At 42.7% G+C, this 27,946-nt stretch overlaps 1 protein-coding gene across 11 annotated transcripts in view; it reads right to left on the bottom strand.

Moving 5' to 3' along the window:
* The window catches only part of MITF (melanocyte inducing transcription factor), a 125,776-nt gene that overhangs the window by 54,956 nt on the left and 42,874 nt on the right, over nt 1–27,946 (bottom strand). For 2 of the 11 annotated variants that reach the window (XM_090021840.1, XM_090021839.1), the window contains exon 1: nt 8,108–8,170. The exons of 8 other annotated variants lie outside the window; for them this stretch is intronic. In XM_090021840.1, coding sequence (XP_089877966.1) covers nt 8,108–8,163 — 56 coding nt within the window. In that variant the 5' untranslated portion in view covers nt 8,164–8,170. Of the gene's footprint in view, nt 1–8,107; nt 8,171–8,365; nt 8,472–27,946 lie in introns of those variants that run through there. One more of the 11 variants, XM_090021843.1, reaches the window with a different exon arrangement.

Consider the following 27,946-nt stretch of genomic DNA (forward strand, 5'->3'; position numbering starts at 1 on the left):
GAACTTTGAATCCAAGTAGGGGGCTGGGGAGAAGTATTTAACTGGTACCAACTACAGAAGCCTGCTTGTGTAGACTGGTTTCACTGGAGCGGCACCAATTCTGAAAGTGCCACGGACCCTTCCTTGCCCTTTAAGAAGTTCTTAAAAAAAGTATGAAGAGAAGGGAGGGGGAAGGAAAAAAAAAGGAAAGACCGTCTTGCTATTTAGGGCCTGTCAGGTTAAAGCATTCCCAGAGAGACTGATCCTTTTGATAAAACAAGAGAAAAACCTTTGTGGTGAAGCTAATTCAGCTGGGGAATAAATCGCACTAATTAGCTGCTCAAGACAAGTCACTGACTGTGATACTTGCAAAAAAAAAAAAAAAAAAACCTTTCAATTAACAGTGAAGCATTCTCACATCCTAAATCCAGAGTTCCCTAACTTTACTGAAGTTTAAAAGAGCTTGAGACATTCACACATTTCCAAATTGCTGAGATGTTCTATTTAAAAATGGTTACTAAAAAAGTTAGGTTAGGAGTTAAAATACCCTGTGCTGGATTTCTGCAGTAAAAGCCATGCCTAGATTGATCCTGCTCCTATTGAGGCCAATGGAAATATGCCTTTATTTTAGCTGCACAGCAGCTCCTGAAAAGACGCCAAATCCATAGGCTTGATGGCCTTGGGGTAGACCTTGCAAATACACAGCATGTCTAAAACAAACAGCCAAAAAATCCCTCCCACCCATTTTCAAAAGCTAAGGGGTGAAACAAAAAAAGCTAAAGGGTGAAAATGCTAAGAGGAATTGTAATACAGATGCTGTTCTGGGCATGAGCTGGTGGTACATGGTGAATCAACAAACAGCAACTCCATTGCTCCAGCATTTGGCTCATGGAAAGCAGGAGAGAGAAAGAGCAAAGGGGCTGTTGTCTTCAGGGGCAATTCCGTGAACAACCCCCCAAATTCTGTGTTACCCCGGCCACTGCCACCTGGCTCTGCCAAGTTGAGCCTTCTCAAAGAAACATGCAGATAAGAAGCGGATGACCTGCGATCAGGTGAAGTCTGCCAGTCTTCTGGCCGTCTAGGTCTCTACGTCACTGGACAACAACCTCTGATGAGCAAGCAGAGTGCATTCTCCACACAGAGATCAAAGAGGAGGGGGACAAGCCCAATCTTCCATAAGCCTAAATGCTTAATTGGACGCCAAGTTAAGACGACAAGGGAGGCAGGTGATCCTGAACATTACAAAATATTCTGGCCTTCCTCAAAGCTAAAAAGAAGCCAGAAACAGTTTTAGAAGCAGTAGATTTTAGCGAGCAAGGAAGACACGACGCTCAGTTACTCATGCACAAAACAGCTTCATACTATGGGGAACCAAAATAGTTGCTTCCAAAACCAGTGTCCTGTCACTGGGCAGACTGTGGAGCTCAAACCAAAGGAAAGTCTGGGCTGCAGCAGTTTTCTGTTCTGGTCTGGTTACCTTCCCCAGGCATGAGCAACTTTTTGAAGTGGGTTTTATTTAAACTAAAATATTCCATGCCGAGTCAGAGCCCAAAGATTTCTACTTTAATTTGGCAAGAGAAGAGTATGAATTTGGGAAGCGAAGAGAACCAACTGATACTGCTCATATTTGCTGAAGTGAGAGTCCTGCTGTCCTCTCGCATAACCAGAAGCAAATCAAATCTAGACTTCAAAATGGGCCAGGGGGAGGAGGGAATGCAGCAGTCTTTGCCAAGAGCAAAGCAAGAAGCTAGGACTAGTAAAGATGCATCAGCCCCATCAGGAAGATGGTACTTCTGCAGTACAATATCCAGTCACTTCTCAGTGCTAACCCTTAGTGCCACCAGGTGGAAAAGGGCCTTTTATTGACCTGCTTAGCTCACAAGACTACAGGCAAAGCAGCCCAGGTTAAAAAACACATTTCCTTAAAAAGTCAAAATTCAAGCAAGAAAGAATTAAAATTAAAGAAAGAGGGAGCCCTGTCTTAGCTAGGAAGGCTTGGGGCTGCAGGAACCAAGATCTGCCAGGTGGGCGGGGGGTGAGAGAGATCCCGTCTGCATGGGATTAAAATTAAAGAAAGGTGCGCTGCAGATATAGGACATCATCGTGAGCAATATTACAAGATCCAAGCACAGCCAGTGTCGGCAACTCCAGCGTGGTCATTTATCATCATCTATGTCATCATCATAATCGTACCTAGATTCATCACGGTGCTTGTTCTTCAGTGAAATAAGCTTTTGTCTACAATACAGGTGGGTGCTGCACAAAGGAAAGAGTGCAGAGAGAGCGTCCAAGCTACACTTCACTAAACTCCTTAAAGGGCTGGAAGTCTCAGGATCACCAACTGCTGTTTTGCCTCAACTGCTTGGACAAACAGCTTGAAAAGGCCCACAAACTTTTGGAGAGAATGCCAACAGGACTGGCAAATAATTGCACAACTGTACAACACACCTGTGTGTTAAAGCGGACAACAGTGTGTGGGGCGTGTTTGTTAGTTCAGCATTCAGAGGTGTCACCTTTGCGTTATAAATATCTAGATTGATAATTTTTTACAGGACCCACCTCCTTCTCCCGTGGGGCTCGGTTGGGGCCTGGCCATATCTCCCTTTCCCGCCCCACTCCCATGCAGGCTACATCCCCTTCCCCTCCATGGAGCCGAATCAAACCGTGCAGGGCTGCACCGGGACAGGCCTGTCCACACCAACCCATACGGCAGTCCCTGCTATGCTCACCCAGGGCCTGGACTGGAGAGACCAGCTGGATCAAGCCTGCAGATGGATGACCAATCTAGCCCAACAAGCTAAAAAAGGTTGAGCACCACTGCATTAGGTGCTTTGAAACTTCTGCAAGATTTCTTCAAGCCAAAGGGAACAGGTATAGCAGAAATACCTACACTTTGTTCCCCCATGGAAACAGCTATGGTCTCATATTCGCTCCCAGGGACAAGAGAAAGCAGCAGAGTCCAACTGAAAATTCCTGAAGGAGCCTCCTCAGGTTTCCCTTAAGGACCGATTAACTCAACAACAACATGTTACAATATTTGTTAAGGGTGGAAGTGTCCTCTTAGCTTTGCATTTGGTGCCAATTTGAAATGCAACTTGCAGTCTGTCCAGAGCAGCAAGTAGAGTGCATGGATCCCACTTTCTAAACCTGTCGGTGGATGGGTGCTTTATAAGAAATACAAGCATCTACCCTACCCACAGTTCATCTGCACACTCCTTCAGCATAACCCACAGCAAGGTGCAGGGTGATAAACAGGAGAGGTAGTCCAATGCCTCCACTTCCACTCTCCCTAAACAACATTCGACCAACAGTTTTGTCCTCCCCTCTCCCAAGGGTAAGAAAAAAATTAATTAAAAAAAAATCTGGTTAGTCAACACACAAAATTCTTCATCAAAGCAGATGGCTGAAAAGTGTGCAACTGGCTCCAAGCTTTCAGCTTGCCACAGACCATGGAGGGGCTTTGCAAATTCATTTCTTCAGCAGTCCTGACCATCTGAACCAGCTCTTTGGGTCTCTCAAAACTGGCACTGAGTTAAGCATATTCATTCCTGAGGCCCACATGACTGACCACAATACAACATAAAATCAAACTAAATAAAAAAAAACTTATCTTGTATTCTAGGTGTGATCATGAAATCAATAAAACACAGGATACAGTATTTAGATGAGCAATAGGCAATACTGCAATTATTAGGTACTTCCCTGCAAGTGTAATACATGATACAGAGCCAGTCTAGATGGAGTCATGCCTATAATCACGAAATTTTATTGAGTTCAAAGTCTGTTCTCTTTTTAGAAGATTTTAGTAACTGTACATATCACCGCCTATACATGGACTTTGTTTGGAAAACACACTAGTCAGATTAAGTTATATTATTCTGAAAATAAAAAGTTCTCTTAACTCTTACTGATAACACAACATCATTAAGCTCTACATTCAATCTCTCAATGATCTGTTGGTTTTAGATACAGATATTTTTCTCAGTTTAGATAGAAAATGCTACTCAATAACAAGTCAATTTTGTTTGCAGACTGGCTTGCAAAACAGTTTTGGATTAGATGAGTTTCTTTGATAAAAAACCTCTCAAGAAATGTTACATATCCATAGCTTCTATATATTACTAGAAGCCCGAGTGTTCATAAAACCCCACTTACAAAAATCTAAATTTGCAACAAAACTTTAGTTAATCATCTGTCTCATTTGAAGCATTAAGGGGGCACACAAGTCTGGGAAGCCCTTTATAGAAGAGTTGATCCATGCATGCAAAGTGACTGATAGCAGAATGGAGGTGGAAGATGGTCATCATAATCCTAAAAACCTAGCCAAGAGATACCCATGAAGGACATCACTGTGATCGTCACTTGGAGAACAGGTGTCACTTGGAGCAAGGTGACATGTGAAAGGGATCACTCAAGTCTCCATCCACTCGTTATCAAGAAACGTAGCTAAAACTTTAAGTCAGACAATGCACTTTTAGTTCCCAACTTGTCCCACAACTTAGAAGTGACAGGATCAAAGTTTCAAGCCCTAGCTTTCGCCACTCCATTTCTTTTTCCTTGCCCAAAGCATGATCTGAAGCAAAGTTTAGGAGACAATAGTTACAGCAAACAGTTGCTACTCCCCACTCACCCACCCTCATTTCACATGCTAACTCTGATGTTCAGCTGTGAATTCATTCAAAACCTTAAACCAAAAAATTTGATGCGTTTTATTTCCCCAGAATGAAACCAGGTGAAAACTCTAGATTATGGGTGGATCCTACCCAAAATACAGTGCTAGTCTAGTCTGGTTCAAACTGAGCAGTCATGGAGACATGCACGCAATTTTAGTTTTTAACTGGGTTTGCTACCCAGCAGGTGCATTACACATGTGCGGGAGGCTATTTTACCGTGCATTAAAGTGTCACGTCAAAAAAGCACACTAATAAACTAATGTGCAGTAAAAATAGGCTACTGCTCATTAAGTGTCACTAAAAAGTGTGCACTTGCGCTACTACACATTAAGGCAGCCTAATGCACATTTTATTTACTACCTCTAATGTGAGGTACTAAATTTAATATACAGTAGCAAAAGCCCATTAATGAATGTGTAGATGTGCCCAGCAAGTATGAAAAGGTTCTAGTACAAAAGAAAAAAAAGAGAGCACGAGTGTTAAAAGGATCCCCTAAAATGCTGCAATTTAATCTCTCATCCTATTAAAATAAAAAGGAGTTGATCAACAGAACAAGAAGCTGGTCTAGGGAAAAAAGAAGTTACTGTTGTTATATTTGGAGTGTCAAAACACTGCATGTGTTTGAATGCTGGAAGATAAAACTGCACCCTGCTCTACAACAGCTCCAGACCAATGAGTTAATCTGGGATCTGGCACCTTACCTTCCAAATGGCTTAGTTTAAAAAGCAGGAGATGAACAGAATCAGTCTTTAAGGGGAGGGGAAAAAAAAAATTAAATGACCTTGAGAGATCCAAGTACTGAAGAAGCCACTTCATCGGCAACATGGTATACCTCCATGATGATCTATTAATCCAGGCAAAAGCAGCGATAGAATTTTGTTCAAACATAAATTGGAAAGGCTGAAACGTAACCCACCCCTGCAAGACCTGGGAAAGGGCAGGCAGTGGCTTTGAGAACAGGACAGGTGACTGAACTGCCCTTGCTCAAAATCTGGGAGGAGGGGATGGGAGTGGAGTAATAAAGATGCTATAAAACAGCTTGCTTGGCAGGAGGCAGAGGCAGAGCCTCCCCACTGCTCAGGAGCAGGATAGAAGGCTCTCAAGAACCACACTAACAGCACTAAAAGCTATGCTAGCAAGGGGACCACAAGCACAAAGTAACCTGCCATTCCCCAAAAATTAAGAATTGGTTTGGAATTAAGAGGTATCATCTGGCCAGGGACTTTAAGGCTAGCAAATAAAAGCTAACAGAAGCAGCAGAAGTGTCTAGGATTTTGCACTGTGAAGATGCCAGCTGACCTGAAGTTCCTTTAGGAAAGCCAGGCGCAAAAGAATGCAAGGTCTGAAAACCGGTGTTTGGCAGCTTACGTGTAGTAACCACACTCCTTTGTGCTGTGGACAAAGTACGTGAGGGATATCCACGTATATTGTTCATGCACCCCTTGTTGCTTAATTTAAAAACTTTAAGAGGAGATCCAAGACTGGCAGCTTTTCAGCTCAATACTTTGCTTCATTCACAGGTTCTATCAGAAGAACATGTTAAAAAAAAAAAAAAGAGGCTAATTATGTACCTGCAAAGTTTCATAGGGGCAAGTTAAAACGTCAGTTATCGAAAAGTTTACACAGACCATCTTACAGTTTCTTTCTACGTAGGAGAAAAAGAAAGCTTCACAGGAACTTCTTATTACTTAGTACACACAAAGGTATATGCAGAGGTTTCATAATGAGCAGCCAGTGGCTCTGCTGCTTAACTAAGCAAGGGTGCCTGCCCCATGGAAAAAAGGGGGGGGAGGGGAAGATTACAAAAAAAAAAAAGGCTCCTCCTTGCTGTTTTTAGTTCAGCAGACCACTATTGTGGTTACCTACACTAAAATTTCCACGCTGTGCTCCACTCGCAGCACTTTGTACTTCATTCCAAACCTTAATAAATGATCGGGGGTGCCAAGTGACACTTCCTTTCACCATTCCCATTGGCTGGCAGAGCTCAAAGTATCAATGTGGGAAAAAAAGGTCTTGGCATGCAGCTCCGTCCTTTCCTGCCAAGGACAGAACAGCAAACCTGGTACAACTACTCTATTATAATGGCTGATAAAGTCTACACACCATTTTTTTGTCGCTACTGCATTTCAAAATGTTTTACTTCAAAGTAGCAGTACAGTTTCCACATCTACCAGTGACGTATGTCCTTGGAGATAATGCCACTTGCCGCAGCACTTGCTTCGTCACCGACCTAACACATTTTTCTCCTTCAATCCTTTCTTTACTTTTCTCAAACTCCTCTTGCTCTGACCCCTTTTCCCTCCAGCATCAGCATTTAAGATTAAATCCAACACTAGGCATATTTGCAACAATACACTCAAACAAGTGTGTTCTACCCCAAGTGCATTTTGTCAGATGGTACAAAGTTAATATAAAAAGCATCCTTCAAAAAGTGTCCAGGAAGAGACAAAAAAAAAAAAGTTGGCAATACAAGAATTAAGTGTTGATAAAAAAAATTAATTTTGATTGCAACAAGAAGTTCATCGCATCATAATTGTTTAATTAAAAGACGGAACCCGCCAATTCAAGAGTCTGTTAAGCATAGATTTTTTAATTAAAATTCCGCAAGCAGTTGTGCACCATTTAGTATTTTTCCGTTTTTTGCCCGTCTTTAAACACACCTTCACAAGCTAGTGAGCATAATGCATTTCCAACTTAATGAAAACCTCTCTCATGACCCAAGAACATTCAGTAAATAATTATTAAGCTCTGGAGGTGGTTTTTGCATGAGTCTTGACTTAATAAAATGCTATAAGTTGATTTGCTTGAATGCTTATTCACTTGGGGACACAGCTTTAGGTACTGTTTGGAAAAGCTTGATCACCATTTCACTGAGTTGCAAGGTAAATGCAAAAAGGAAGATGCAACTAAAAGCTGCAAAGGTTACAGTAATAAAAGGATTTTTTTTTTTAATGTATCCACTAGAAAGTAGGACTGTCACTTCAATATACCGAGGAAAGGACTTTTTGAATACATTAGTTAAAATAATAAAATCAGTAGAAAATGATACACTGAAATATTTTTGTTGCCCCATTTTAATCTGGAGGGAGGAAAGGAAAGGAAAGCAAGGTAAGCTATACAATGCCAAGGAGATTCCACAAAGAACATTTCTCCTACATGTGCTTACATTGAGGCATTAACCAGCGTATAAACAAAACCAGAAACGCTACTTTTATTTTTATCCCCATTCATTTAGCATTAAAAACTTCAAGTTTTTTTTTTTTAAAGAGTGTTTCTGCTTCCCCTCCTAAACGTTTCTATCTTTATCGTAGGCAGTCACACACAGCTGTTGTAGCTTTAAGATAATGACAAGTCAACAAGCACAGTATTTTTAACTCGCAGAATAAAATCATTACAATAAAGCCCAATCATACCATTTGTTCAGAGTGCTGATTCCCAAATAAAGTGGCACTTACAGATACAAGCTTTCAAAGGAGCAGGGCATGAACATCTGAACTCTAAGAGCTTCCATCTTTCCTCCCCCCTCCCCTTTTAAAGGTGCTCTGCAAGCCCTTGGAGAAGAGTGAAAGTCAAACTCGAGTCCTGGCAAGGGATGCGTCTCTAGGGGTGGCTCCAGATAAGACCGTGGCAACTCCAATCCAAGCACAGCTCCGCGCTTGAGTGGAGCCCTGGTGTCTGTCTGCACTAGCAGACCTGTTCAATCCAGCGCCTACCTGGAGAGAAGTGCAGCTTGACACAGCAAAGCATGCTCTGTGGGAGGCCGCCAAGCAGAAACAGAAGCGAAGACATTTGGAATCAAGGTCCTGCTCCGGGCATTAGACTTACTTCCCTCAACTTGTTCATCGGCGGTACAAAAAGGGTTTGGCTGCGGCACACCAGAACAGAGAGGAGATGCACTTACTGTGATGACAATTCATGAAACACAAGCATGGAGTTAGCAGGATGGGGCTCCGATGCTCTAAAACCCGCATGCTAGCAGTTTTATTCTCGTTTCCCGACCCATGGAGTACAATGAAACTTTAGGGTTAAGCACAGACAGTCAAAAAGCCCAAGGCTGAATCCATTCAGGCTTTCCAGGTTAGTCTAAACTGCACAGATTAAACTGAAACAGAAGGGAACAGAAATTTACCTTCGATTCAGGAAAGGCAGCCATGTGCCTGCAGCAGCCCCTGGCTCCTGGCCTGAGCCACTAGAGCACAGCTCTCTGACTATGTGCTGCCCCCAAGGTCTCTGGGATTTGCAGTCCAGGATTACAATAGCAGGACTCTGCAGGGTTGCTCATTACTACTTCCTGCTTTCAGGTGCCTCTGGGATTTGCAGTCCACAGTTGCAGCCAGTTTGTTTGAGCAGGGGAAAGGGTATTTAACCCACCTCCCTGGCCCCACACCCCAGCCAGGATTTGCTGGGGGGGGGGGGGGCAGTCTTCCCTCCCTGCCCCCTCTCCTCTGTAGATTGGGCTGCATCCCCGGCCAGGCTTGCCCCCCACCCCTTTGTCAGTCAGCCTTCACTGCTCCAGCTAGGGAGCAGAGGGGCAAGACCAGCCCTGCTCTCTGGAGTAGACAGCACAGCCCAGCCCAGGACTGGAAAGCATGCTGGGGGACTGTGATTTAACTTGAACCAGGAAGCTGTCCGGGACAGAAGTTTCATAAGCCTGTTTGACCCAAATCAGTTAAGTCTCTCTGATACTACATTTGACCAGGGTTATCTCAAACCGGTTTCAGCCATTTTGAAACTGGTTTACGTGCACTGAGCTTCTGTTCCATTACAGGTTTAAGCCAGTTTCTGATGACTTCAACTGGTTTGTGTGCAACTTCTGCCCCTAGCCTAGCAGAAAATCTGGCAGGCAAGAAAAACAATATGCTGCTGAAAACAACTATCCCATTCAGAAATCAGTGGCCAGGTATGGGTCCAGCCCTGGCCCTGCTCCAACATGGTGGCTCTGGCCCCCACTCAGCCAGGTGGCAGCAGCCCAAGCCCAGGCTCAGAGACTGACCCAGTCCCAGGACCAGAGGTGCTGCCATGCACCTGTAACCCTGCTGCTGCATCCACTGCTGCAGTGGTTAAGAAAGGAGGCAAGCAGGAGGAGATGGGGAACAACAATATAAAAATGACCTTCCAATAATTAGATTGTAATTATATTATATATAGAGAACTGTACCAAAGTTGATTACTTTTCCTTGTAAAGAATCTAATTAATGGGGGAGGGGGGGGGTCTTAAATATGGGGAAATATCATGAACTCGTGCCTCCAGAGGCTGGGGGGGGGGGGGGGCACATGGCGACCGCCTGCAGGAGGTGACAGCAGCGCTGGTAGCAGAGGTGTGGAAGTAGCAAATGGGGACTGGCCACAGGCGGCCACGATGATGGTGGCAGCAAGGGCAGACCAAGTGGGGACCACCTGCAGGCAGCCGCAGTGGTGAGGGGAGTAGGTTGATGACCACCCGCAGACACCAGCGGCAGCATTGGGCAAATCTCAAGCAGGGCACATGCCTCCCTCCCCACCCCTGTACCTCTCTGTACATATCACCTATGGGAAATATGGTAATAACTGTTTTACCGTGTAGAAGTTTGGCATTTACTGTTGCTTCAGTAGATGTAGCCTGTGCAAAAGAAGATGTGTTTAGCTGAATTATGTTCTCTTTATAGTGCACCTTCTGAGCGGGAACGAAGAAGAGCAAAAAACAAGAGTCCTAGTGCTGAAAATACAGTCTTCATAACTGCTAAGGCTTTGCAAAATTTCAATGGGCGTTTCGTTTCAAAGCTGTTACAACACGTTTCAAGCTCAAAACAGCTAAATCAAAACAATGCAACACAAAAGGCTTCAAAAACAACTTGGAAACAAAACAAGGGCACTCAAAACATTTCAAGAGTTTTAAAAACGTTTCAAGATCTGAAGTTGGGCTTGCTTACAGCTAAACAGAAAGTAAGGAGAGGGAGGAGGAAGGACTGCTCTGATACTGACTGTGTAGCTGGCCAGTGACCATGATCCTTCCCTGAGGCCCTTCTTTATTGCCAAGGGGTTTTAATAATCAAAAACTGAAAACCTGCAAACGGACAGCATTACTAAGTTTTAATCAATATTTGAGATAAATCGATCAATATTCCTCCATAAGCTTTCAAAGCCAGGCACGAACATACTTGTGCCTTTCCTAACACGTATCTGCTATGAGCCAGCTTTAGAGACTTGCCTTTTACTTGAAAGCCTTAATCACCTCGTTAGAGACTTTTCAAAGCAATTCAGACACTGCATCCCTGTTATCAGTACTTACTGATAAAAAGCCACGTTTGCAAAGAATGGACTCACACTACAAGGAAAGCCAAACAGCCAGAACAACAACTCAAAAGGTGGTAAAATGGAGCAGCAAGGAGATAACACGGCACTGATAATCTCTGCAGTTTAGAAGTTCTGTAACGTACGGTTTACCACCTTTATCTGGGTAAATAAATAGGGGAGATTAATACTGTCGCCAAGGGAGTAGACTAAGTTTCTTAATTTCACTACACGACAGGTTTGATGTTTTACAATTGCCTGGCCCCTGGTCTGACCTCACGTCATTTTTAATTAAAAGGAAACTGAAAATGATATTCATTAGTAAGTCGCTTCACACTGTAAGGTCTCATTCACCACCTGCAGGCCTGCTGAAGACGGTAGGGTTAATTCACGTTGAGCACTCGCAGCTTCTGCCCTTATTTCTCATTTCATCTGAGCTGCCCCAAACAAACAAAACTATGCCAATCTCCCAAGGCATACTGTGGGGCAGAGTAATTCAGGATCTCCATCCCCCTCTTCATCCTGGATGGCCTGTGTTTACAGCCTTGGCTGCTGAGAGCTGGATCGAATAATATTTTCTAAATACATAGCTTTCCAAAATTTCATCTCTTACACAAGTAACATCCTGGTTCTGGTGTGTTGAGCAAACAGGATTTAAACTAGCGAGAGAAGGAAATATTTATAGAAGACATGCTTTAAATGGATTAACGAATCCCAAACAACCATAATGAAAGCCACAATGGTAACTCTATACTCAATACTCTAAGGGCCTAGTCTCCCATCAGTGTATGAGACTTATTAACAGATAATGAATATTACATGGGGGAGAGGAGGACAGGGAGACAAGACAAAGCGGACACTAAAATGTGGGAGTTTGATTTTTTTTTCCTTTAAAAACACACACAATGCAAGTTCTTGTTTCTGATTCTAGGCATGATGCTCTCTTAAAGCCCTAGACACTGGAAACTGGCAAGTTTTATTTTAAAATAAAAAGGTGCAGCACACAAGCGTATCCAAACAAACACTGGCCTAGCTTTCGTGGATAGCCACACCAGCAAAGCCAGCATGACGGTGGCTATAGCCCACCAAATAAAGACCTGGTGCCCCTCACAACTCTTACTCATTCAGCAAAGCCCACGTCTGTGGTGCAGAAACATTGTTCCTTACCCCTGAAAGGGCATACAACTACCAACAATTTCTTTTAAAAAAGGAAAAAAGCAGCCAAGTCAGAATTACTCACATGCCTTTTGTTATGCACACTTAATCCTGTCTGCTTGGCTAATAGCACTGCATTTGAATGGCTATTTCTATTCCAAGTTATTGGTATACTTACTGGAGAACTGTTGCCAACTCCTGAATCATGTAAACAGGAGTGAGAGCCAGAAAACATATCATTGGTCTCTGAAGTTCACATCTGCCTTAGTTACTATGACAAGATCATAAGCAGGGATCCTGGTTTTCTCCAACTCAAAAAAACAACCAACAAAAAACCCAATTTTCAGTTTAAAAAGAAGTAATGCAAAATCCACATCTCTTCATGATTAAATGAAACAGCACTAATAGGCTGCATGTAGACAAGACGAGGCACATGTATGCACAACACTTCAAAGTGGGCCAAATGCTGCTGCACCTCTTTAATGGCGTCAGTGTTTGCACGCCTCAGTGGAGTATTGCACATTAATTTCCTACAGCGGTTGGAATTTGGTGGTGTAATGCATCTTATATAACTTGGGGCACAGCAAACAAACTCCTCTGAAGAGTTTTAGTTTGATGCCCCTACAGTGGCGGAGCAAAGCACTGGTCTCCGTGCTGCTCAGGGGCTCTGCAGGAAGCCCACGCAGGCAGCCTGGCAGCAGCCTGGGAAGGCAGGCTCCACCCAGGAAAAGTGGTTAGCCTAACTGCCCCGCCACCCCCCGCCCTGCCCCCCAGAGCCTGGCTGCCTGCCTGAACTGTGCAGGGGCCAATGTTTCCCTTCCCAGCTGCAGTGCCCCCTGGGACTGCCTGAGCCATGTGCCTGCGGGTAGGTGCCGCTTGGGGGAGGGGGTGGCAGGGGGGGGGCCCCACCACTGCCACGGAGGCAAGCACCAGCTCCCCCATAACCCGGGGACTGCTCCACCTGCTGGAAGCTTGCCCTCCCCTCCCCGCCAGAGAGGCAGGTAAAGTCAGGTGTGTTCACAACACGGGGGGCTTAAAAAAAAATCGGCCCTAAATGAAAGCGGTGTTTTTAAAAAAGCTTCACACACCCATATATATTATATTAGTAGTGTTTCATTTAAATCACAGAAAGATATGGATTTTGCTTTACTTTTTTTAAACCAAAAGTTGTGGATTTTTTTTTTTTTTTTTTTAAATTGGAGACAACCAGGATCCCTGTTCATCAGAAGGTTTTGTGATGGCTCCTAATAAATTATTCTGATTTTATTCCACAGATGTGGCCTTGGCATAGGTAGTAGTTTGGAACAGGTACACCTCTGCATGCAGAAAGGCCCTAGGATCCCTTCCTCAGGTAACAAAAACATGGGCCGTTGCTGAACAGAGTCAGAGGGTTGGATTAGTTTCCACCTACTGGGGACATAAGCACTTGAACAGGATGGAATAGGATCAAGCTTAAGTCCCTGAAAAGCTACTGATAAAAAGAGGAGTGGATCTTCCTCTTTCCAACTACTTTACGTGACTGGGTCTTACAAGTCAGGGTTGCAATAGAAGAACATACATTCATGGGCTTTCAGAGATTTAAACCAAGCTAAGGCATCTAAGTCCACTTGGACATGCCAGGGGTAGAAAAGGAGATATTTAGGATCGGCCCCAAGCACTCTTTAGCACCAAGCTTCTGTCAAAGGACTAAAAAAAAAGAAAGTGCAATTTTTACCATCTTACATTACAGAACTGGGGCAAGAGATAGATGCATTTAAAACCTGAAGAAAATATTGCACTTCCTTGCAATTTTATACAGCAGCCCAGGAGGCCTAACTAGATCACCACAATGGTCCCTTTTTGCCTTAAAAAAAAAAAAAAATCCATGAACAAAAATAGTTGGAACACAGCGTCACATATGCTTGATGTCAAATGGCCTATTTGTGTCTAATGCGCTGGAGAAATTTTTCATCTCTGGACAAAAGAATACACCAACACTGCTGCCAAGGTCATTGTCAGCGCGTATTATTGAATACGCAAATAAATCGAGGGTGGCCTAACCTCAGCCAACAGACCTTTCCAAATTTGTCATGAGGCATTATTGCATCTGGCTAGTACTGGTACAAGCCCCACCCACAAATCTTTCCCGCTTATTGAAGCATCCTATATATAGCTTGACCAAGAATGAAAGCAAAGAGGAAGGGAGCGAGGATTGTTGGGGAGTTTTTGTATACATCATTAATATCTACGTTGGGTTTGCTTGAAAAGGCCCAAGAATCCTACAGCTTTTTGCACTGGTCTCTGACGCTCTTCACTCAAGTACCCATTTATTCCCATCATTGTCATTTCTGAAACACAAATGCCAAACCTGAATGCCAGAACTTGTGTTTAGCCAAGTTATTATGAACTATTTACAGACGGCAAAGTTAACATGTAAGGTACTCTGGTACATACACATGCTTACAGAGCACTGTTACATCATCAGTGGAAAGTAAATGACACCCAGCTAATACCTGCAGGTGCACGGGCTTCCAAGCATTTCACACCACTTCCCCCAAAGTTGATAGGGCTGGGCATAACAAGAGATGGTAGAGTATACAGCAATGCAAAAAAAGGTAGCCTAAAATGTGAAACAGTTTATTGACATACTTTCATACACTAGATGGAGTCTTGCAACTTTTCAGTCTGCCTCTCAAGTTACAATTTCCCACTCCCTACTTCCCTTGCACTACGAATATCTCAAGGATAAGCAAGGTAAAAAGGGAAACATTGGCCCCAGAAACATCAATGACCTCTCTAGAGTCAGGATTTCAAGGGAGGTATACTGGGGTTTAAAACCTGTTTTCTTAAAAATCTCCAAAACGTAATGCAAACAGGACTCTATGGTTTCCAGAGTATCAAGCATCAGATCCCACTAAAAAGATAAACGACTCCAACTACCATGCCATGCTCTAATTTCCACCTACGCTTTACTGCATCTACAAACTATCATAGCTTAAATGCCTATTAGAGCACCATGGTTAAAGCTGTATTTTGTGAACCTGTTTTTCTGCGGCCTTTAAATCCTTGTAATCCTCCCCCTGCCTTCTATCCAGTAACAATATATTATTTTTTCAATATTGATACCTCACTCTATATCAGATATTTGAAAGATTCATTATTAATAGATCCGAGTGCATTGATTTTTCATTTTACAAGTCAGATGAATCTCACAAAAAAAAAAAGTCTTTGAGATGAAGGTGAATTTTACTTATATGTACAAAATTGAGCCCAAATTCCAGCAAATGTATCCTGTCAATTCTCACATTGAGAAGGAAAAGCCAAGTGTGTTCTTTAAGAGCCCACAGTTCATTCCATGCAAACTGGATTCTCATCATTGTATGGCAGAACAAAGGTAACCTCACTTCTGGCAAGCTGGCACTCTCCCACTAGGATTTTTCAGCATGCAACAGGATACTCTGTGTAAGTGGGTGAGAGAGGAGGTGGCACTAACAGCAGAGAAGCAAGCTGGGAGAAAGAAAAAATCACAAACAAACCCTAGCTGCTTCTCTTCAGATAATAAAAACTTTTAAAGACTTTGAGAGAAGGCAAAAGAATTAAAAATAAATAAATAAATAAATAAACAAACAAACAAACTACACTGACGCATAAAATCTAGATAATTCCTCAAAATTATACTAAAAAAAAAAAAAGAAAAAAAAAGGTGTCCAGGTGTTCATGTTTTAACTCTAATTCTTGAGATTTAAGGCTACCCCCACAAAATGCTTTTAATCTCGAAAAGTTGGAAATCTGAACCGAGCCATCTTTGGACATACAGTAACAGCTATCAAGAGGTAACAGCCAAAAAATTGTATATTCCAAAATAAAGGTGTATCAGAAAAACTTTGTGAACTTTTGAAGGATTCTCATTTCATTGAATGAGCTTTGGATATAGACTCATTCATTAGTAGGGGTACAATTCTGAGTAGTACTTGTCATGATGACAGAATCACTTCCCAGATATAGATTTGAGAACATATTCTGCTACTACTAACAATAGGACCAAGTTAATCTTGGAGGTGATAGATTTCTTCAGCAAACAGTCACTGAACTAACAGGAGGAGATGCCACTTTAGACTTTACTTTGGCACGTAACAAGTTTATAAAAGAGGTGGTTGTAGAAAACAGCCTCAAAACAGAATAATCATAAGTTGATTCTGTTAAAATAAACAGCAGGGGGGCAAAAGGAGACCAAAAAAAAAAAAAGGGAGAGAAATTTGTAACTAAGGTCTAATTAAAAAAAAAATTAAACATAAAATTGGGGGAAATTAAAAAGGTAACCAATTATTAAAGTCACTCAAGATGAAGAGTAGAAGGACTTGAATGTGGAGCAGACTTGGCACTTTCGCAGCATGAACTATTTGCAAATTATACTTCAAGCCAGGGAAGGGAAGGAAGATCTTGTAGGGTGGGTTGCAGATTTTGCGAGGTGGCTATTCCTCTGCCAAAAAAGTGAGACGGTGCGAGCAATGGGAGACTGCTGATCAGCAAGAAAAGCTTTATGAACAAAGAATGAAAACTGCCAAGGAGTGCAAGATGTTAACTCCTTTGGACAAGAAAGTTACATTGACAGAGAATGGGACTGAGATCTAACTATTGACCAAAAACTAAGAACAATCATTTTGCCTTGCAATGTCTGTACTAATGAACACAGAGGCAAAGGCAGAAGCTCATCAGAACGAGGGTAAAAACAATAAATACAGATGGGGGGGGGGGAAATCTCAAAGAGCTAAATAAACAAAAGATGAGACATGAAATAATCTCTTCCCCAAAATTATGAACAAACTGGCCCATGAAGTTATAGGCCTAAAAGCAACGATTTTAAAAAAATCCTTCAAACTTTGGATGCTCCTGAGTAGCTGGAGAACAGCCAATACAGAGGATTAAGAAGTCACAGGCCCCTCAGCATGCACCGGGGTGAGCATAAGTTTTGAAGACATGCAGGTAAGTGAAGAGACAGGATAACGCAGAGAGTTTACTAAAACTAGATCATGCCTCCAACCCAAACATCATTCTTTTTCCAGGCAAGGGAAATGTGACGGATGTTACCTGGTTTTCAATAAAGCATCTACTATAACGTCACATGGGAAATAATTAGTGAAGCTGGAGAAAGCAGGAACCAGTACAAGAACAGCAAGGTGGATAAAAGGAGAGGCAGCAACATGTTGGGTTGAAAGGAAGCTACTGGAGAAGTTTCAAGGATTAATCTTGATCCAAACAAAGATCTGCATGAATAACCTTTAGCACAAAGTGGGGGTCTCTTATCGAGACTTGGAGGACACAACATTGGGAGGCACTGTCAATACTGAGGAAGCAGGGATATTATCTAGGAAGCACTAGATGACCCTGAGGACCAGAGTAAGAGAAAGTGAAGTCCTTAAAGGCTCGACAAAATGCAAGAATTTCTACCACAAACTTGGAGCATCAGTTAGTGGGGGGGGAAAAAAGGAAAGAAAATGACCCCAGCTATGATGAGTGATCACAAGATGTTTGCATCAGGAAGCCGATGCAGTGACAGAGACCACTATGACCCCAGGATGTTACGGGCAAGGTAAGTCCAGTAGAGAGGAGGAAGTACAGGTGCCACTGTACAAGATACTGGTAAGGTTTTCTGCAGTGTTATGTCACTCTCGTCCCCTACAATCAAGACGGACAAAGTCAGAGGAGTAGCAGGTACAGAGAGCGACTAAAGGAGCAGAGGGATGCAGAGCCTATTGTGTTAGGGGAATTAAAAACAAACAAACAAACAAAACAACTCGGCTTGTTTATTTGAGCAAAAGGAAAAGAGCAAACAGGATTGCTCCCTCTAAATACTGCAGAAAGAGCGGTCGACAGCTAGCCAGAAGTTAAAAGGACAAATACTGGTTCTTAAATCACGACGAAACAGGCATCGTTTTCTTTGCTGGCAAAACATCACACCCATGTAGCACCAGACTAGTCCGAAGCTGAAGTCTAGGCACATGCGTCAGTATGGCCAGTCTGCCCTCTCACTGGGAAGTGAGTAGACCTGAGAAACACTCATATGAAAGGGCTTTGCATCCAGTTCTGCTACAGCAACACTAGTTTACATCTCAAGGCCTTAAGAGAGCGAGATGCTATGACATTTCACATCCATGTCTGGAAAATAAGCATCAACATCTGCCGAGCTGCAACTTCTCAGAACTATGGGGGGGTTTTCTTGGGTAACAAGAGAATCGACAACGCACTCCAGCTGAGTGAACCAAAGTTCAAAAAGTGTTGAACTCAAGCACCACAGAAGAAACTGCCTCCAGGATGACCTCTTGTTCCCACCCATTTTATAGATAACTTGAGTTCCTGGGATTCTGCGAGTCTATTAGTCACCGCTTTGTAAATAAATAATTGTGTTTTGGCAGATCCCACTTTTGTCTTCTGCTTTCCTCAGTTGAGAGTACACCTGAGATTTCTGCCGCTTATACTGTACTGGGGAACACTATGGAGAACTGGGCATATCAGCTGGAGACAGGGGTTGAAATCCTGGAAGAGAGTGTTCAGTTTACAGCATTTATTACCAAGAAAGTTTCAAAGAGGGTGGGGAGACATCACAACACTCTTACTGATTCAACCCATGTATGGGTAAAAGTTTTCAAAACATGACAACTGGGGCTGCATTCAGGCACCCAAACATCCAGACAAACTACAGGGGGGTTGTGGGTACACACACCTCTCTCTTCCCATGCCTTCCACACCACTACACATGCACACACCTGTCCCATTCAACTTAGTGCGATACTACCTTGAGATTGCCCTTCCTCCATGTAAACACTCAAGTGGCAAGCCTCTTTTGATCCTTCTGGACATTCAAATTTGCCTTGGTTGTGAGGTTAACTATTACAAAGCGACAAACAAGGCCAAGTCCCAGAAGTCATAAGGTGGCTAATATTCATGCCAAGTCAAGCCTGAATCCCAGACAACTCCATCTGGAACTAAACCCCCTTTGGAGCCTACTTTTCATGCAGAGAAGAGGATTTATTCCTTACATCTTAAACATTTGAAAACTCCTTTTAAATGTACTTAATCCTGATGTATAGTATGAGGTGAGACAGGACAGATCACAACTCAAAAATTTTGAAAAAAAATCCATTATGCATCCACATCTTAAAAAGTTCTCCTTCAGCCATGTTCACTTCCTTTAGTCCAGGGACAGGCAACCCCAGCACGGGTGCCAGAGCATGGGACGCAAAGGCATTTTGCTTGGCACACGTGCCTCGGGGCGGACAGTGAGGAAGGGGCTGGGGCTGCACTGCCACAACAAGGATTGAGCCCCGTGCAGCTCTCCTGTCATCCCACCCCAGCATGCCAACATCTTACAAATTTGGGGTTGCGGGTTCTTTTGGCACTCTGCTCAAAACGGTTGCATTAGTCCCTTTCCTTTTCATGCAGAGTCTTACAGGAATGCAAATGTCATAGGTGATTATTTGCCAAACCCAGATTTTAGACTTAGTCATGTTTTCATAATAGAAATGCTTAAGCGCTTTTCCAATTATGAAACATAAGCAATAGCCACATGATTTATCCAAAGCATTCGGCTACCCAACACAACTGCAGATCACTCACCAACAAATCTCAGAAGGTGTTTACTATTCAAGTTAAAATACACACAGGACAAAAACAAAAAACAGAGCTGATAGGCACGTGTCGAGAACTTTGGAAGTTTTGACATCCTCTTAAATGCTACTTTAGCCTCAGAGGTTAAATTAGTCTGACAAGTTCAACATTGTGAATAGACTTAATTGGAAAAACTGAGGGTGAACAAAAATCAGAAGTCATAGGAACTCTGCCTGGAAAAAACAAAAGGACAGTTGAACAGGACCCTAATCAAATCACTCCCCACTTCCCCCTCAAGATGTACAGATCTTAAGTTTCAAATAAAGTCGTTAAGAGTTGCCAGACACTATTTTTACAAGAATGGAATAATAGTCACTCATAACTTCTGCACGCAGGATCCAGCAGGGCTAGAGAAGTTGAACACCACTGGTCAAACAGATGAAGCATGCACCAATTATGGAAAAAAAAGAACAATTCCTCACTCACTTTTAATCACACAAATCTTTGTTCCAAAAAGCACTGAAGCTCTTAGGGAAGGGATCGGGGCATGGAAACAAAAGTCTCACACAAGGTTGGAAGATATTCTTTCACCTCCAATTCACATTTTCAAAGTCCAGTCTCCTCCTTTCTCTGGGGACTATGTCTTATCACATGCATCAACCTCCTTCTCAGAAGCTAGCTAGGTTTTTGGTTCTCGTTATCCCTACTGGAAATCTCTGATCGTTAGAAAGCTTCCTTTAACTCTGAGAGTAAATTTTAGTCTTGACTGTTTTTTTAATCCATCTTGAAAGTAAAAACAGCCAGAACTGGACACATTTTTAAAAAACAAAACATACAGCAATCACGGCTCGTTTTCTAAAATTAAACTTACACATTTATTTCTTCAGTTGCAATGATATTCTTCAATTCCAATACCCAACAGCCCATCCAATCCATAAGACTATTACTACAAATTTCACCATTAAATAGACTTTTAGTAGTTCCAGAACATTTTATTATGATGCTGTAATAGAAAAGGAGACAGAAAGCTTCACCATCTATGCTATACATCTCTACAATCTGATGCCAAATTTAATGTGTATTTTTTTTAAAAAGCATGCATGGTGTAAGAACAGAGCCTTTTGGGGGAAGAAAAGATATTTCCATTATGTCATCTCACTAAACACATTTTCATAAGAAATCTAACCCTCATTTTTTAAAGAGGTCCGTTAAAAAAAGGCTACGTCAAGGAGAGGGTATATTTCTGGAGAGCTAATGATATCAAAAAAAAGATATGAGTCAGAATTTTAAGGCAAAAATAAAATATCAACCACAAAAAGGAAGCATGTTCTAGCGCCTTATTTTGCATGCTAATTGTTTCAAGGATTCCATGGATGGATTTTTATTTTCAAAAACCACACAAAAATAGAAATGTTCTACAACTAGAGTCTGAGCACTGAATGCAAAGTCTGGAAAGACTGAAATACTAAAAGCAAAAATTCCCTGAAACAAAAGGAAAGAAGCAAAGAGCTGTAGGTAAATGGCAGCAGCAGCAGCAGCTAGGTAAATGCATACTGCAACCTCAGCAGCAGCCAGAAAAAACACAGATCCCCTTCCAAAGCATTTTTTATGGGCCAAAGACTATAGTGAGGTAATGGCCTTGAAAAGAATTACATGCGAAGCATTAGCAAGTACTAGTAACAGAGACATTCAAACCTCTGATAACAGCTGGGCTGCTACTCATTACAAGGCAGCTATTTCTAATACCAAACATTTTTAAAAGAAGATTGATAAAGTAATCTTATCATAATTTGTTAGGAATTTTACATACTTGGCTATCTATACTGCAAGAGAAACAGCAGTATACTTCAGTAAACCAGGAGGTGAAAAAAGGTTATTCTGACTACAGCAATCATTACTTCTTTTAGATCTGAAGCCCATAAACAGTTAACTTATGAACAACTTATGGATCTCAGGAGTTTTTATTTCATCTAATCTAACAACCATAGCAGGCAATGAGAACCCTAGGTGTTCAATAAAAAAAAAAAAGTAGTAATATCCTTAAAGGTAAGTGCAGCCTTCAGTGTTTGCAGGCTCAAGGTCAAAGTGTTAAAAGTGTTCTAAAAAAATTCTTTAAGTGTTTCTAGAGAAGCTTTAAAAAATAAATAAATTAAGGGACTGGATGTATTTAAATCAGCTGGTCCGGACGATCTCCACCCCCTCCACCCCCGAGTGCTGAGGGAATTAGCCGAGATCATTGCGGGTCCCTGGTATGAGTTCATTAGAGGCAGGTCCTGTCATACCAACTTGGTGGCCTTCTACAACCAGATCACCAAATCCTCAGACGCAGGGGTATCAGCCTTTCTGGACTTTTGGAAGGCCTTCGACACTGTCTCTCACCCCGTTCTCATTAAAAAACTGGGGGGCTGTGGTGTCGACACCCACACAGTCAGATGGCTCGCCAACTGGCGGGAGGGCCGCACCCAGAGAGTGGTGGTTGACAGGTCATTTTCGCCCTGGAAGGACGTGGGCAGTGGGGTCCCCCAGGGATCGGTCCTTGGGCCCGCACTGTTCAACATCTTCATCAGCGACTTGGACGAGGGGGTAAAAAGCACCCTGCTCAAATTTGCTGATGACATTAAGATGTGGGGGGATGTGGGTATGCTACAAGGAAGAAATAGGCTATAAATCGGACCTAGACAGGTTACAGGGGTGCGCAGATGAGAACAGGATGGGTTTCAACACCAACAAGTGCAAGGTGCTGCGCCTGGGGAGGAAGAACCGGCACCATACCTACAGGCTGGGGAACTCCCTTCTCGTCTGGGCAGAGGCAGAAAAGGATCTTGGAGTCATCACTGATGCCAAAATGAACATGGGCCGGCAGTGTGGGGACGTGGTCAGGAAGGCCAACCGCACCCTGTCACGCATCCACAGATGCATCTCGAGCAGGTCCAGGGAGGTGATCCTCCCCCTCTATGCGGCACTGGTCAGGCCGCGGCTGGAGTACTGCGTCCAGGTCTGGGCGCCGCGCTTCAGGAGGGATGTAGGCAGCATGGAGAGGGTCCAGAGGAGGCCACTCGCATGATCGGGGCAGCGGGGCAGGCCCTACGAGGAGAGGCGACGGGACCTGAACCTGTTCAGCCTCCACAAGAGAAGGCTGAGGGGGATCTAGTGGCCTGTTACAAACTAGTCAGAGGGGACCAGCAGGTATTGGGGGAGTCCCTGTTCCCCTGAGCACTGCCAGGAGTGACCAGGAATAACGGTCACAAGCTGGCAGAGGGCAGGTTTAGGTTAGACATCAGGAGGCGCGACTTCACGGTCAGGGCGGCTAGGATCTGGAACCAACTTCCAAGAGAAGTGGCGCAGGCTCCTACCCTGGGGGTCTTTAAGAGGAGGCTGGATGAACACCTTGCTGGGGTTGCTTGACCCCAGTACTCTTTCCTGCCATGGCAGGGGGCTGGACTCAGTCTGCTCAGGTCCCTTCCAACCCCACAGACTACAAAACCATGAAAAAAAATTTAAAAGAAAAAACCCCCAAACCCCACCAAGTTAGACACTTTCCCTGTTGCCAACTCTTGCCATACTTGGTGCATTTATAGCACCAGTTCCTGTGGACAAGCAATAAAATCACAACTTTTGGTGGGGGAAGAGACTTATGACACTGTTTGCTGCCCCCTTAAGGTTGAAGAGTAAAAACTTGGGGAAAAAAACATAAAAGCCTTAAATAGCCTCTAGGCCCCAAATAATCATGCTACTTCTTTTTGGGTTTTGTTTTGTTTTTTGTTGAGTTTTTTTGGTTTTTAAGACTGGCTTAAGAGTTCCTCATTTATTATAGAAATAATTAATCTACCAAGTAAGATACCAGTCAAAATTTGCTCCCTTGAAAAAAAAGTCCTTGCTGGAAAGAATGAGTATATCCATTCATGGTTTCCACTTGAAGAACAGCACAGAAACGAACAGTAGCTGTGAGCTGTCATTTTATACACATTCAAGTCCTGCTTTAGCATCATTTTAAAATCTGAGATTAAAAGCACAAATAAACAGGGAAACAAAATTGTGGCGGGGGGGGGAAGGAAGATCCAAAAACCTGAAATACCATTTTAATCTTCAATCCTGTAAAACAGGAAATAAGCCCTATTTATACCAACTTTTTGAGGCTGGTTTTATGCACAAGGAGGTAGTAATAAAGAAAAATGGGATTCTTCAAACAGAGAGACATCAATGCAAAGAGTGACACCTTTAGTTTTCTACTGGGAAACTATCAGACAAGCTAGGAAAAAAACACATATAGAAAATAAACACTAAATACTGTTCTGCTTAAAGTTAACATTACACTCACAAATTAATTAAATTAATAAACACAATATATTAACTTTGAAAGATCCACCCCCTCCTATCTAACATCCTGCTTATACAACCTACTTCGCCAAGATTAAGTGTTTGTCATAGAAAAAAAAACAACCAAATTAAATAGTTCTCTGCTCCACACTTGTTAAAAGAGGGTGGCGGCATGTTTGTTCACTTGAGTGCCAGGTCATTTTGAACTTGTGTGTGAACAGAACTTACTCAAATGCAAACTTTGGGAATGCAGGAAAAAACAAATTGGTACTTTAGTCATTAACTGGGGAACGCAGATATACTACGGACATATTACATGTATACTATACAATCAATCCCTCTCTTCCCTATAGTTTAGCAAACAGCAGGAGAGAAAGTTGGGGGGAGGTTAATATTAAAAAGTCTTGGTTTATTTTAAACCAAATGCTAGATTTGGAAAAGTGAAAAAGCGTGCCTTAGCATCCATGTTGGGCGTCTTGCCACCAACTTCAACAGAAGCAGGATGGAGACATGACTACTACAACCACAGGTGAAAATCTGTCCACTGGTTTCACATGAGCGGGCTGACCATTTTACACCCTGGTTTTTCAAATCTCTGCTTTATCCTTTAACAGATAAAAGCATGCTGTCTTTTTGGACTTACTGGGTTTGAAACCCATGGGGCTGCTGTATGATTGTTCCAAGACAGTTCTTTCTACATCTTCAATATACCTTTTATTTTCATTTCAAGCTTAGGGCACCATGTTCCCTGGTTTTAAATATAAAACATCAGAAAAATATATGTTTGAAAAAAGTAGAAAACATGACTATAAGCAAAACAGCCATTTGTAAGGATTAGCTCTCACACCACTTGCATTGCCTAGGAAAACCATCTCTCTGTTCATCATCGCTTCGATTCACAAAAGTTTAGGGCTGGAAGGGACCTCGGGAAACTGTCGGGTCCAGCCCCCCTGGCTCTGGGCAGGGAAGACAATTGGGGTCAAACAACCCCAGCAAGGTGCACATCCAGTCTCCTTCTGAAGATCTCCAGGGTGTTTTATCTAATCCTTTAGTTTAAATTCAGTTGCAAGGTAAAGCTAGTTCTTAACTGCTGTAAGATAGAAAATGCCGTGTCTTAAATTTTCACATTCATTTAATTATACTGCAAGTGCCCAATGAAGGCTTCAAGACTAAGCTTTCCAGTCCAGATCTCCTTCCAACTGGTCATTGCCTACCTGGGCTCAAGTACCCAAGCATGAATCTATTCCACCCTGCTCAAGTCCCTGAAAGAAACAAAGCAGCTACTTTTGTAAACGGCCTTCATTGCAGCCTTAAAACAAAGATACAAAAAGCAGTGAGCAGAAAGAGGACCCATCCACATCTGGTGTTGGTTCCCTCAGGGGTTGAAGCAAGATTGAACAAGATCACACATCAGGATCCAGATGTGGAAAAAGATCCAGCCCTCAGCATGTTACATGGCAGGAAACAACTCTAGCCCCAGTGCCAGACTTGCTGAAAATCAGTGGGAGTATTTCTTTTTCCCTCAACGTCAGCCAGCACCCCTTAAAACCCAAAATATTGGAACGGCGCGTGTTCAAATGCTAACAGTGAAAAGCACACAGCAAGATAGTAAACCCGTGGCATCATCCATTGAAGTCTGCAGGTTTTTATACCATTAAGGACACAATCACGAACTGGTACCCACAGGGCTGAACTTTGGTGAACATTTCCATGTACAAAAAAGGAACGAAGAAATGCATAGTTAACGTAAGCAAAAACCCGTTATTTAATATTCAAATACTTGTTGTCTCATGTCCATGAGTTTTATCAACCTTGTTTTCCACACCCAGATAGAACAGACGGCTGTTGTACCAAATGCTTTAACATACGATCAGTGTGCACTCTCATTTTCAATGACCTTCATGAAATCCAACTGCAAGAACATAATACCGTGCTAGAATGGCTCCCCTAAGCAGAATTTTCTATACCACGTTATCAGAAATTTAAAAAATATAAATAAAAACTTACCCCTAGAAGTCATTCTTTTTTACTTTTGACCCACGATAGCAAGAAGTTTGCACCAAGCTGTGATTCAGATGGCCACAAAACCAAAAGCTACACAGAAAGATCTTACTAAGCACTAACTTCCAAAAGCTGACTTCACTTTTCCTCCTACTAGCCACCTCCTAACCCCTGCTGCTCATCTGCCTTGTTAGAAATCTTCTGCAAATGAAAAAACAGATGAGCAACAACTGCTGCTTTGTGAAACTCCCAAGCCCCATCCCCTATACCCTGTTCCTCTTACTATTAAAGAGGATTTAGACATTTAAATGCTTGCATGAAAAACACAAGCTAATACATAGAGTCTCTCTCTGATATAACAGTATACCTTTATACTAGGCCCTGATCAGCCAGTTGTGCCTATGCATAAGTTTCTGTCCATTCATAAGCTGATTAGACATCATTCCTCGCAGACCAGGGATCACATGGATGAAAGCACGATTACACTTACAAACCTTATCAGTTTTTCTGCACCAACAATGGACCTGCTCAAAAGTTTGACTTCCCGACACAGATCAGAGCCTTCCAGCCTGGGCACACCACGATCATCCTACCTTCCAGAACAATTAGGGTAAAGGGACTCCAGTTAGCAACTCAGCTTTTCTGATAATGATAGGCCTGCTTAACTAATGGCAGTGACCTGAACCTAACCTCCACCCCCACGCACACTCATGCCCAGTGACAGCAGTGGGGAGGCAAGAAAGGGAGGGGATGAAAGACCAAAGTTGTGAAATGACGGTGGGAGAGCCGTGAGCAAAACTATATTGTACATCTCCTTGCACAAGCAATAGGCCCGATTCATTGCTGGGAAGAAGCCGTTTGTGAAGCTCATACAGATTCTCTCAATCACTGGAATGCCTTGGCACAAGTAATCCCCTGTATTGCACAGGGGGGAAAACAGCATTTTTACTGCAGGAAGGTGACATGCCAAGTGATTGCCAGTTGCTACCCATCTTAGAAAGTGATCTACTCCAGCGGTTCTTGTAGCTTGCTTCTGTAAAGCCTCCATAAGAAGGGGAAGGTCCCAAACGACATACCCATCTAGACATTTTACCTGTCCATCTTAACCTACGTCACTATGACAGCAAATCCTCTTCTTTTTTGAAGTCAATTAAAAAGACTGGAATTCAGGCTATCAAAGTGTTTCATATAGCTTTCAGAATCACACTCTGCCATCTACTCATATAACATTTCTGAGCACAACCCACACACTACCCAATCAGAAAGTCTTATTCCATATGGTATGACTTTTTGCCCAGCAATGTATTCAACATGCCGCAATATAGGTTTGGGGCTTAGTCAGTCTACTGAAATTAAGAGGGAGGGAGGGGGGTGGGAAACAACCATGATCCATTTTAACTGGTTTTGGCTCAGGTATTTTTGGATGAGAATGTGTATGTACATCTAAATAAAGAATAAGTAGTAATAAGTAATTTGGGTGCTCACACTGATGCTTTAAAAAAGACACTTGACGGAGTCAGGCCACTTGGGTGTCTGAAATGAGGCAGCTGGGGGAAAAAAAAAAAAAAAAATGAGAGCACTCAAGACAAGTCACTAGTCATTACTGATGGTCTTGGCCTTCATTGTTTATAGAAAGTGAACTATGTTTTCATTAAGGTATTGTTACTTCATTTCAAACCTTAATTTCTGCTCCTTAGTGTTTTGCCCAGTGACCCCTTGGCTATTGCAAGATGCGCAACCTTTCCAAAAGTCACTTTTGCAGAGATCTGAATGCTGTATTCTTAAATGCCTTGCCTTTTTTCCCTGCTTTTTGAGCCATGAGACCCTGCAATTACTTAGCAACACCCACTCTTGCAAAATAGGAAGCTGAATTGCGGAGCTAAATTTGTCACTGCATCACTCCATTGGAATGAAATGCTATACAAAAGGGTATGACATCCTTGTCTGTGACACCATGGGCTGCACTC

The sequence above is a fragment of the Crocodylus siamensis genome, chromosome 11 (genome assembly GCF_052110815.1).
Source record: "Crocodylus siamensis isolate JL-2025a chromosome 11, ASM5211081v1, whole genome shotgun sequence".
In the NCBI taxonomy this organism is placed as follows: domain Eukaryota; kingdom Metazoa; phylum Chordata; order Crocodylia; family Crocodylidae; genus Crocodylus; species Crocodylus siamensis.